At 34.6% G+C, this 13348-nt stretch overlaps 1 protein-coding gene across 3 annotated transcripts in view; it reads left to right on the top strand.

Moving 5' to 3' along the window:
• POF1B (POF1B actin binding protein) overlaps positions 1–13348 on the top strand; it is a 73019-nt gene that overhangs the window by 17948 nt on the left and 41723 nt on the right. For 2 of the 3 annotated variants that reach the window (XM_036304737.1, XM_036304736.1), the window contains exons 4-5: positions 2257–2337; positions 10756–10857. In XM_036304737.1, coding sequence (XP_036160630.1) covers positions 2257–2337; positions 10756–10857 — 183 coding nt within the window. The remainder of the gene's footprint in view (positions 1–2256; positions 2338–10755; positions 10858–13348) is intronic. The other variant, XM_036304738.1, reaches the window with a different exon arrangement.

Genomic DNA, 13348 nt, shown 5'->3' with positions numbered 1-13348 from the left:
CTTGCTCATATGCTTAAACAATCTTTAGACCCTCAAGGGTTTTACGCATTCAAAAATGCCAGGAACATAAAACTAGAAAGGGAATTCTCACATATGAGCATTAGTTCAGCCCATCAAAGAATGTGAAGCAAGTGCTAAAATAATTGCTGTGAATTGGGATTTTTCAGTTTCATTGTCTACTCAATCTGATTGCTTTTACTTTGAGTGTAGTTTATTTTTAGCCAAGGATCTCCTTGTGATTATGTATATTTTAAGGGTCCTTGATTTGAGCACAAAAGAAGTACACAGATCTTGGATTGATTGAGGACTTAACTGTGTGAATGTTAGTACTATGAGTTTACATTCAGAGAGAATAACTTATACGGTCAGAACTAACCTTTCTCAAAAGTTTGTGCTTTAAAAGGCACACAAGGATCTAGATTCCTTAGTATTTATGACCTAATACCCATTTTTAAGATTATTCTTGAGCCTAAGCATTAGATCTTTAAAAGACACAATAATAATACTGAAATGCCATATTAACAAATATGTGTTTAATGAGCTAGTCACCATATCTCAAAAAGTAGATTCTAAGAACATAAAATATAAAACATCCAAATTGTGTTACTACATAGTAGGGGAGTATAAAGTGTATGGGATTTTGAGGATGAGAGCAAGATGAGGTTTCAGGGTGTGAACTTGGACAGTATAGGCACAGATAGACAAAAACTGGTCCCTAGAATTTGGATACAGTAAGGAAAAGGTGATATTATGTAGAACCAAAAATGATTATCAAAGAAAACTTTGCCTACCTCATCCCAATTTGGCCTAACCAGGAACTAGGTCATTTGGAGTCATGCATTTATTCAGCAAACATTTGCTTAGTGCCAAGTATGTAGCAAATATTGCACAAAGATGAATTAGACCCCATTATTATTCTCAAAGAGCTCACAGACTAACATGGGTCATATACATGACAAAACACAAGACAGTGGTGTAAAGCTATAACTGAATTTAAAATGGAGTCCTATGGGACCACCAAGATATAATTACCTCCGAAAAATGAGTCCACTTAAATCATAGTGCTGTTCACTATACTTAAATCCTGTCAGAAAATTGCATTCACTGATATTTCTCATAATAAAAGGACTTTAAAACTGGGTTTACTGTATGTTTTATTTCTGACAATAAAAATATGTTTATTATAGAATTGTGGCACTATAAAAGAATATGAAGAAGAGAAAAATAAAACTCCTTCATTATCTCCTCCCTTACTTAGAGATACTACTCTTAGTATTTTGTTTCCTTCCATTCAAATAAAAAATTGTGATCATGCCATATATGCAATTTTATATCTTCATTTTCACGTAACGTTATATAATATTGTGAGCTTTTTTTCATGTAAATTTTCATTACTCAAGGTGGTTATTTTGATGGCTACATAGTTTTGCCTACATGTGATTATTTAATCTTTCCCTTCACCATAAGAAAGTGCTCCTGCTACTGCACCCTATCAACATTATTATTTTAAAAATTTCTCCAGTTAAAACATGGTGTTCTTTTGTTATGTTTATGGATTCCTAGTTTGGTTGAATACTTTTGTTATTTAATAACCATTTGCTTTACTTCTATTACATGCTGTTTTTTCATTTTTCTATTAGTGTGAAGATTTTCTTGTTACTGAGGTATAAAATCTCTCATTGTATTAATAATATTGACTCTTTTTCCTTCAAAACTTTGCAGATTACTTTGTTTTAGTATTTTGTCTTCCTTTTAATGTTATTTATGGCCCTCCCCACCACTACACTGAAGATTTAAGTGTTTAAGTACACACACACACACACACACACACACACACACACACACACACATACACACAGTTTTCTCTTTGCATCTCCTTCCATTTTTTTAAAAAAAATATAGGTTGTCCTTTTCAAACAGATATAATTAATAAATGCTATGCTATATTTTTCAAATCATGTGGAAGCATTTATAATGCAATAAATATTTTGAAACTCTCATAAAATATAATTTAGAAGGTGTGATTAATTTACCATGAAATTAGTATAATAGAAATACCTAGCACAGTGCTCAGCACATAAAATATGCTTTCATACATGTTTTTGAGACTGAAATTAATGACAACACTAAGTCAGATGTCATTATTTATGCAAATGACTAAAACTTTTACTGTGAAAATTGCTCCCTATTATTATTGATGGCTCCAAGGTCACTAAATAACTATAATTATATGAATTTTTTATCTTTTCTTCACAGGAACTTCATTCTCCAATAGTAAAAGTCACTACATATCCACAGACCACTATTAGGAGATATATAGTACAAAATCCTGAACAGGTAATCCATGTCACACAAAAATCTTGTCCCAACCTATAATTCCTTAGATGTGTGAGTCAGTTACCATATCCCTAAAATCAGATTGTTGGACTTTCTTCTGGTTATAAAGTTAATTCTTAATCACCATAATTCTAGACAATCATGTGCCCATACATTCTGACTCAGAGCTGTAAGAGTTCCAAGAAGTATATAAATCATTGGGTTATAAAATCTACTTCATAGCCCCACCCCTGTGCCACAAAGGATTTCTGTGCACTTTGAACCAAAGAAAAAGGGACAAACTTCTTTCATAAGCTTCATATAAAAGCTATCAGTTGTGCCCTAGCTAGTTTGGCTCAGTGGATAGAGAATTGGTCTGCGGACTGAAGGGTCCCAGGTTCGATTCTGACAAAGGGCACATGCTCAGGTTGCGGGCTCAATTCCCAGTGGGGGGCATGCAGGAGACAGCCAATCAATGATTCTCTCTCATCATTTTTTCTCTCTCATCATTCTCTCTCCTTCTTCCTTCCTCTCTGAAATCAATAAAGAAATACACACACACACACACACACACACACACACACAGCTATCAGTTGTTATATCACAGGTTGGAGTATTTAGTATATTTAAATATGCCATTGAGATATGGTTTAGAAGAAGAAAATGAAAAGTTCAAAAGTGTCCCCATGGCTTTGTTGCATATGGTGAATGAACTTTTGTTCCCATTGATGGGCTGTTAAAAACTACATATTATATAAAACATATGACCTTATATTTTACAAACTAGGATATTGTTATCTATTTTGAGGATAAAATTAAGAAAACTTTCCCCCCGCAGTAATAAGCCTTCCTCAAACACACCACACACACCACACACACACACACACACATACACACACACACACACACACACACACACACACCCCACACACACACCTGCACGCACACGTGCAGCCAGACATGGCCCTTCTTTAGCTGCAATAGGAGGTTTTCCTATTGGGTTACAAATACAAAAGTTTCACAAATAGAAACAGTGTGGCCCAGATAGTAACACAGCTGTTCTTTGCTTTGCTCTTTATTATATCTCTTCATTATTGCAGAAAACAACCCTTCCCTTTTTCACAAAATAAATTTGATCACTTGCTTCAGCTGTGGTAAGCAAAGGGTTAAATTAGGTCAACACACTTGGTACTATTCTAGGTAGATGAGGAGGATGTACTATTCTTTTGTTTGTATCAATCTCCCATCTTCTTTCTTTATTTTTAAATCACTTTCTCATATTTCTTTAGCCAGGGAGGCTGGTGTGTGTGTGTGTGTGTGTGTGTGTGTGAGAGAGAGAGAGAGAGAGAGAGAGAGAGAGAGAGAGAGAGAGAGAGAGAGAGAGAGAGAACCTGTGAGCATGCATTCTCTGTATTGGGGGTGATTGTTTCAGGTATTTGCTTGAGTTTCCATGTATTTGTGTAAATATCAAAAGAGAACTGCTTGCTCCTTCTTTTGCAGAATCAAAAGCAACAAATATGAAAATTGTGTCAGGGAGGAGGCCATAAGGATGGCGTGGAAGATGAGAGTGTGCTTCTTTTGCACACAAACTAGAGACTGTGTATATTAGGATGCATATTTTATTTGATAACTCTAGCTTTCAAATAAATAATTCTAAATAGTGCTTTTTTTCATAATGTGAGAATTGCTGTTAGGATATATCCACAGAGAGATTTAAAAAATGAAATCATTTGAATTCCACCCACATTGCCAGCAGTTCTTATGTGACTTTAAAAAAAATTATCTTTATTGTTGAAAGTATTAAAGATGTCCCCTTTGTTTTTTCCCCCATTGACCCCTTTCACCTTGTACCCGCCCCTTCACCACACTGTTGTCTGTGTCCATGGGTTACGCATATAGGCATATAAATTCCCTGTTTAATCTCTCCCCCCACGTACTCATCCCTGCCTTCCCTCTGAGATTCATCAGTCTGTTCCATGCTTCAATGTATCTGGATCTATTTTGTTCATCAGTTTATTTTGTTCATTAGATTTCACATATGAGTGAGATCATGTGATACTTCTCTTTCTCTGGCTCTTATGTGACTTTGGATAAATTATTTAGTTAATGGGGAAAGGGAAGAATGAATATTTATTTGAAATACACTCCTTGCTAGGCAATTTACATATTTTATCCCATTTAATTCTAAAAAGGTGAGAAAACAGAAGCACAGATAAATTAGAAGTATGTATGCAAGTGTGTAACGTATTTGTAACACTGCACTTGCTTATTATTATGGCTATGTTCAACTACAAAGAAGCAAATAATTTCTTTGTGAGAAGAGGCTATAGAGGGTTAAAGAAAAATAATAATTTAATGCTTTTACCTATTTCCATTATTGAGGAATAAAACGAATTTCAATCTGATGCTTTGTAAACAAAAATAATCTAACCGGTTTTACAGAGCAGTTGAAAATCCTGTCTAGATATATTCTGCATTTTATTTATCTAAGTGTATGCTTTTTTGTTTGTTCTTTTAAATTTCCCCAGGAATAGATTCTGTCTTAATTACAATATTTATAGTAAGCTGAGCCTTCTAAGTGGCAACTTTATCCTCTTTCACCTCCCATTTTCTCTAATCTTTACTTATCCTCCCTGTAATTAAACTGATGCCATTCCACTTTCCTCAATATGATTTCCTTCAAATTCTGATGAGCTGTTTTTTTTTTGGTTGTTCCTGACTTTCTTTACTCTTCATTTATTGTCATTTTATTCAAAGTATTTATACATTATGATATATAACTTGACCCAGAAATCAGAGAAGTATTTGTTGCTTTAAGTAGTCAGAGTCCTGTTGATATTACTCAGTTTCATTAATTTTCCAGTGTGGAGATCCTCCTGTGGGGAGGGTACTGTACAGCCTTCAGATAAAAAAGGGAAATAAGACATGGTTCCAAAACCAATGTAGCTTACAATTGTTCTCAGGAAGGGAAATAAGATATAGCCACAAACATCTATGTAAAATACATGGTGAGGTGCATGATAGATGCCATGAAAGAAATACTGATGAAGTCTTATTGAAGTTTAAAGGTTGGAGATAACATATTTATTTAGGGGGGGTGGAATTAGGGAAGGATTTATTGTGGTATTTAAGGCATTTTTACAATTAACACTGTTTTTAGTATTATTTTACTAATAAGGGAACTAAAGCTCAAATAAGTATAACTTGCTCAGTTTTTTTTTGTTTGTTTTTTGTGTTTTGTTTTGTTTTTCTCCAAATCTATCACTCGTTATCTTTTTCACAGTTATTCTGGGAGTAGTTTTGATAAGATCTGATGACTTATATTGGATATAGGGTTAAAAGAAGAACAGTCAAACATGATCATAAGCTTTTCAATTTTAGATACTGGGAGTATGGTAGCCAATTAAAAAGATGAAGAAGTTAGGGGAGAAGAAGCTGGTTTGGGAAAGTGGAAGATTTGATATTTGTTTGAACCAGTGGCATTTGAGGGGAATGGAACAGAAGATGCTCAACAGACAGTTAAAAATGACTTGGAGAAAGGTCCCATTTGAGATAGAGACTATGGTAGTTATTCCTCTTAAAATTATTATTATTGTGACTGTGGGAATGGGTGAGATAACTAAGGGGTAATGGAGAGGGTTGAGGTTATAACCTTGAGAAATTCCTACTTCGAGGGAATAGAAGGAAGGAACCATTTACACAAGCAGAGGATCTGCCACAGAGGGAATGAACACAGAGTAACTGAAACAAGTTCAGAAAGGACGTGATCATCTGTCTAAAGTGACAAAAAGGCCAAGGAGAAGGATCCTTAAGAATAGAGTTTGACCATTAAGAAAGCAGTGGTGATATTTGAGAGAGCATTTTTGGTATACCCGTGGAGGCAAAATCCAGATGCAATAAGTTAATGGGTGAATATATCAAGAAGCAGGGGAAGAAGTAAGTGAGGATTATTATTCCACAGAAGGTATTGGTCATAGGAAGAAGAGAGGAGATAGTAGTTAAAGAAGAAAACAGAATTATGAGAGATTTGTAGACAGAGGGAAAGAACCAGTTCATAAGGAAGACTAAAGACTAAATGGGGACGACTGGGACAAGATTCTGGAAGAAACATGAGAAGATAGGATTCCAGGTACAGATAGAGAAGTGAGTTTGAGGGAGGGGAGTATGTCTTTCTCTATAATGAGAGGAAAATGAGTGAATCTCATTGGATAGATTATCTTGGTTTTCTCAATAAGTAAAAGGAAAATGATGGATCATGAGCATAGAGGATTGAGGAAAATTAAAATATTTTAACCATAATTATAGATAATTTGAGAAATACAAGTATGACCATGAAGGTTAGGAGGGTCTCTTAAATTTAGATGAATTTGTATTGAGCTTAATCAGCCAATCTTTTTTTTTTTTCTCTCTCTCTCTCCAGCAAGGTTTCATGACATTGGAACAGTAAAGTAGGTGTTGGGGATTATGGACTTTGTTAGATGTGAGAACTATTGCCAGAGGTCCTAAAAGTAACAATTATAATTATAAGATCAGGCATCTTTGAAAACACCTACTAATTTTTAGGGTGGATCTGGCTCCAATTCAAATGTACAGATAGAAAAAAATAAGCTGACAAAACAGTAAAACTGTCCAGTAGCACATTTATGAGAAACCTATGACTTTAAATTTATTTTGCTAACCTGTTTCACTCAGAATGATGTGTTCATAGTATCATTTGGTTTTACCTTCTTTTCAATTTGGGGAAAATAATAGTCCCCTAAATTTGAAAGTATTTTTTTCTCAATAAGTCATTTAAAATAATAATGCCAACACTTATTTCAGAGAGAATCAACACTGTCACCACCTAAACCTTTTTTCTTCTTAAAAATAATAATGGTTCAACATTTACTAGTACAGTAAACTTTAATTCACATAGAACATTTCATTATTTTTGCTATATTTGTTTTTTGCCTCTTAGAAGATGCATATATCCTTAAGATAAAGTTTCAGCTCATCCCTTCTCATCCAATCATCTGTTCATTTGCTATGTGGTATTCAGGATGGATAAAGTCCCTGTATTCAATAGGTCTACTTTAGTATATTTTTTAACTTGGTATCCTAGAAAAGTTTTAACAATATTCTCATAAATTATTTTAAATCAGTATGGATTTTAAATATTATATTACTACTAGAGGCCAGGTGCACGAATTTGTGCACCAGTGGAGTCCCTCAGCCTGGCCTGAGGGACTGGGTCAAAATCGGCTCTTCGACATCCCCCAAGGGGTCCTGGATTGCGAGAGGGCGCAGGCCAGGCCGAGGGACCCCACCAGTGCACAATCGGGGCCAGGGAGAGATGCAAGAGGTTGGCCAGCTGGAAGAGACCACGGGAGGGCTCCAAGGCATGTCTGGCCCCATCTTGCTCAGTCCTGATTGGCCAGAGCCCAGCAGCAAGCTAACCTACTGGTCAGAGCATCTGCCTCCTAGTGGTCAGTGCATGTTATAGTGGCTGGTCGACTGGTCAACTGGCTGTCCCCTGGTCGTCAGTGCATGTCATAGCAAGTGGTTGAGCTGCCTTAGCATATTATGCTTTGATTGGTTGAACAGCTGACTGGATGACCAGACACTTAGCATATTAGGCTTTTATTATATAGGATATTATTAAAAACTATGTCATTTGTATATTAAAATTATGGATGAAAGGTTCTTTAAAATATATTATTTTGCTTGATATAAAGTTCCGTGCATTATTATCCCTATGAGCCTCAGAGAAGGAAAATTACTTGCCCAAGTTTCCACAGCAAGTATGTAGTATACACAGGAATGCATACAGGTTTTATGACTCCATAATTTTTCCCATTACACTTGCTGCCACTAATTTTAGTCCAAATTCAATCCACTTTGCAATTCTCACCTGTTGAGTTTCTGAATCTTTTATACCTTCATTCACCTTCCCACTGTTTCCTTTTTTAGTTGTATATTAAATTTGTTGAGGTGACATTAGTTAATAAGATTATATAGGTTTCAGGTGTACATTTCTATGATACATGGTCTGTATAGTGCATTCTCTTCTCTTGATTTTATGACATTTTTCTTTTCTGATTCTCATACTCCTTAAGACTTATCTAGTTCTGTTTGATCTCCACTTACCTTTTCAACAATGGCATGCTTTTACTAGAACTTATAAGCATATGATTCTGAAATCCAAAACTGTAGTCATGAGATCCTTATTCAGTTCCAGACATGTTTTCAACTGTGTGCTGGACATCTATATCTGAATGCCCATCTGCGCATTTTTGTAAGAGTCTCTTTGCTAGTTCTTTGCAATAATTTAACACATGCTTAAGTGTTTACTATGTACTATATACCTTATTAAGTGCTATGAGAAACAAAACCATGAATCAAACCTGGATTCTTGGGAGCATATGAAACTCAAAATGTCTCAACTTTTTTTGTGTTGTTTTTTTTTGTCATCACTGACCATATCATATATTCCTCATGGTCAAGATCTCAGAGTCATCTTAGAAAAGTACTGTCCTTAATGATATAGGATAATCTGCTAACTGTTCTCCTCACATGTACCCTTTCCTTTCTCCAATTACTCTTCCCAAAGTTCACCGCTCACATAAGCTTCTCACTTCTTACTACTTGCAGAACCAAGCCCCATCTGCCGAGTATGTTCCCTACATACAACTTACACTTTTCCAATGTTGGTGCCTTGACTTATTTTGTTTTCTTCACTTAGAATACTATTTCTTCCATTTCTTCATATCCAAAGCATAACTTAACCTTCTCTCAAATGCCATCTGATCCAAGTAATGTACTGACCATTGCTAAATGAAATTCCATTTTGTCTCCTGAATTCCATCCTATAAGTTATTTCTCTGTACCTTTTACACTTACGACTTTCTACCTTGTATTATAGATATTTATGTTCATATATTATCTAGACCAGATATTAGAAAAACTTTTCTGTTAAGGGCCATATAGTAAATATTTTAGGTTTTTCTGGCCACATGGGGTCTCAGTCCTTCCTTTTATTTACAGGCCTTTAAAAATCTAAATACCATTCTTAGTTTGAAGACATCACAAAAATAGACTGCTGGTTAAGTTTGATAAATTCTGATCAACATTTAATGCTCCTGGTAATAATCTAAGTATGATTCATGCTTTATAACACTGAGCAAAGTATATTGAGCATAGTAACCTCTTAAACATGCTACAATGATTGCAAATAACTACCCAAAAGGTGTTGTTGTTTTTTCAAAAACAAACAAGTATAAAATAGCTTCTAGGGGAATTTATCTAAATATATCCATCTTCACATTTAGTAACTCATCAGCTAGTCAATTTTAATTACTTATATGCTTTTCAACCAAAGTATCCCAGGTCATTTAGTTCAAGCACTCTTTATTCAAACATGAATATAAGAAGTATATAGCTTTGTGTTCAAAAGTGTCTTGTGTTCTCAACAACCAGTGTTTTAGTTCTATTATTCTAAACTATATTACAATAGAAGACTGCAAAAATGCTAGAACCTTTTGTTGATTTTGAAATGGTCTTAAATATGTTAACTAGTAACAACCTTGGCCAATCCCTTTCTAAACTGTTCCTGTGTCCCAAAACAGATCAATGCAATTTTTGGTTTGTAACAAAACAACTCCAACTCCCCATCTACAAGTTAAAGACTCATGAAAACCAAACGAAGGGAAAGGAATATATATAGTGCACATTACATTTATTTTAGACTCCAGATATAATTTTAATAGCTCTTTCCTGGTTTCTTTCATATCTTGAACATGTCACCAGCCTTTATTTCACTGGCTGACATCTTCTAAGATAATACTACATCAATTTAGTTGATTATATGGAGATACAGTGGCTCTTAAACCTTTACTCTGTTCTCAGTATTCAAAACATATTGTACTGAGAGCCTGAGCTTTGATTATCATCTCAAATAAGAACTGTACACTTCAAGGGTACCCAGATTGAGTACCAGGAAAAGAAATTATGTAATATAGTTCTACCTACTTTATGGCTCAGTGGTGATGAATTATGTTTATTTTGCATTTCTCTAATAATACTTTTACAGGGAGCGAAACCTGCCCGAGAACCAAATTTAAATGAGGTTGACCTCATGCCTGTCTACTTCAGAGAAAACTCTGAGAAAATTATACCTTGCCTTAGGAACAGAAACAAATTCTCTTTTCCACCCCTTTATAATTTCCCCAAAACACTGTGTTAGGCCTCGTTAAATGTAGTAGGAGAGATCCAGATTTTCTGTTTGAGAAAATAGGCTATCTTTATTACTATTTCTTTACGTCTCTCAGACTTTATTGAAATATCTCCTCCTATAGTCTGCCACTACCTCAGAGTTTATTAAAGACTGGATATTTACTTAAGTTAATGTTTCCCTGAAAAGGTACCTTTCAAAGCACAACACAGTTTTTACTGTCTTCATAGGAACCACTGTCTCCATTCCTAAGAGGAGGCCATTTCTTCCCAGGAAACAATGTTATTTATGAAAAAACAATAAGAAAAGTGGAGAAGCTAAATATGGATCAGGTATGTAAAATTTGTTTTAAGGCTTATTTTGTAAGTATATACTTTTGAATTATTAATACTTTAGTAGAGCTTAAATGACATTCAAATGTCAAGAGCTAGACAAGACCTCTGAGTCATAATACTATCTTATTATGTCTGCAGCACTTCATATCATCCTTAACACTTCCATTTCCTCATGTGAAATATTATTGTCCCTGTTATACTGAATGGGAAACTGAAGTAAAGATATGCCAATTCACATAGACAATTAATGGTAGAATCTGAACATAATATAAATATCCCATGCTTTGTATGTTTCTTTTAAACTGGTCTCAGAAAAATCATAATTTAAAACATTATAATTTTATTTTAATTCATTTAACATAAAATGTTAAATTACTATATACGAAAAATATTGTATACTATAAAAGTTCTAGAAAACGAAAGCTTCAAGTCACACTTTTAAAATTCCATTGAACTTAATAAGTACAGCAAGCATGTCAAACTCACAGTCTGTGGGCCACATGCAGCCCACAACGAATATTTTTGCTGCCTAGCCAATATAATGGTATGTAAGAAACGTTTTAATAAAAATTTTGTAACTTAATTTTTATAATATCCTGTTATACATAATTATTAATAACGGACTACAACATTCACTAATGATTACTATAATCATGTTGCATTCATTTCCTTTACGTGCTTTACACGCAGGGACATCATTTCTCTCCACTAATACTAACAGAGGATATTTTAGCAGCCAATTGTCACATCTACAGTCTTGGACTGACTTGTTTGGTGTGCACAACAGGAAATATTTCACTTTCGTAAAATAAGAAAAATAGGTTTTTTGCATTATGCTTATTAATTTGTGCAGTTATTCAGTGTCTGGTAAGTTAATGTTCAAGAAAAATATTAATTTTTATTTAAATGTTCTATTATTTTATGTTAACAATGACTCACTTATTTCAGCCCTTTGTATTCAGCATGTCTCTATCGAAATAAACCTACGTTTCTATGAAAATTGAAACTTTTGGTTTTTTGCAGCCCACATACCGTAAACTTAAACCTTGTTTACTTAGCCCGTGTTAGCCTTGGAGTATGACATGCTTGAAGTACAGGGTACAAAACTGCAGCTCTGAAGGCCCAGTCCTTCAAAGCAGAGTTGTTACTGTAACCTGCAGAGGTTTCCACATGACCTGTTTGGTGGATTCAAGCATGCCCAGCCCACACAAAGCCTGAGACTTATCTCCTGGACATTCTTGAACTAGACAGTGTGTTAATTTCTTAGGGTTGCTGTAACAAACTACCAAACTCTGGATGGCTGAAAACAACAGAAATTTATTTTATCACAGTTCTGAAGGTTAGAGTTAGGGTATCTCAGTGTCGGCAGGGCCATGCTCCCTTTGAAAACTTTAGAGAAGAAACACTTCCATGCCTATCTTCTGGTTTCTGGAGGTAAGGGTTCCTACACTTATAGATGCATAACTTTAATCCTCGACCCTTAAGCGGCATCTTCATATCCTTTTCCCTTTGTGCATGTCTGTCCCTTCATATGAGGCACTAGTAATGTTGAAGTAGGACTTATCCTAATGACTTCACTTTAACTTGATTATACCTCTGTTTCTTAATAAGGTCACATTCTGAGGTACTGGGGATTAAGACTTTAGCATTTCTTTTAGGGGGAGCAAGGGGCACAATTCAGCCAAAAAATAGGCAGTTAAATAATACTGAATGAATTTCAATCACAACATATTTTTTCATATAGGAATGAAAGATTAAAATATACTAAATTTTCCTTTGTAATTTTCTTGGTATGAGAAAATTATTTTTCTGAGCATTTATGGGCAGTTGTTTCCATATTTATAGAAACTAATGTATATTACTTAGATGTTGCCCAATAAAAAATAAATAGGGTAAACTCATTTATAGGCATCCAAATCTTTAAGATTCTGGGCTGCTTGTAAAACTGGATGTAGTCTGAAGGGTACAGTACACATATCTTCCAAGGAACAAACAAAATATTTCTGAACATTATGATTCCAAATAGAAAAATTTAATCAACTATGTCAGTTCTTCAATGGGCGCTTTCCTCAAGCTGTCAAATTATATCATTTTTCCTTTATCGAGCTGAACTGCCAAAATAATAAGTTTAGCACATTTTCAACAGCAAGGAATGGTTGAGGCACATCATTTCATGCTGCTTCCAACTTCTTGTTTCAAAGAGAATAAATAAACGTTTTCTAAATTTTTGTCCCTAGAGGAAAGTATTGAACACCCTGTACATTATTATTGCTTTGCATCTGGATTAATTAAAGAAGAACCCCTTTAAGAGAACACTGCCGCTACTTACTATTAACATATATTTACATTTCTATTTCCCCTTTTCTCATGAATGACTTAACTGATTTGGGAGTTTTGGAACTACCATGGAGATTTCCCAAGGTAAAAGGAGCCATTCATATAGGATAAACTACAACTGCTTTGTTGTAGTTGAATTTCCTCAGTAATA

The sequence above is a fragment of the Myotis myotis genome, unplaced genomic scaffold (genome assembly GCF_014108235.1).
Source record: "Myotis myotis isolate mMyoMyo1 unplaced genomic scaffold, mMyoMyo1.p scaffold_m19_p_4, whole genome shotgun sequence".
NCBI lineage: Eukaryota > Metazoa > Chordata > Mammalia > Chiroptera > Vespertilionidae > Myotis > Myotis myotis.
This window is presented reverse-complemented; position numbering and strand designations above follow the sequence as displayed.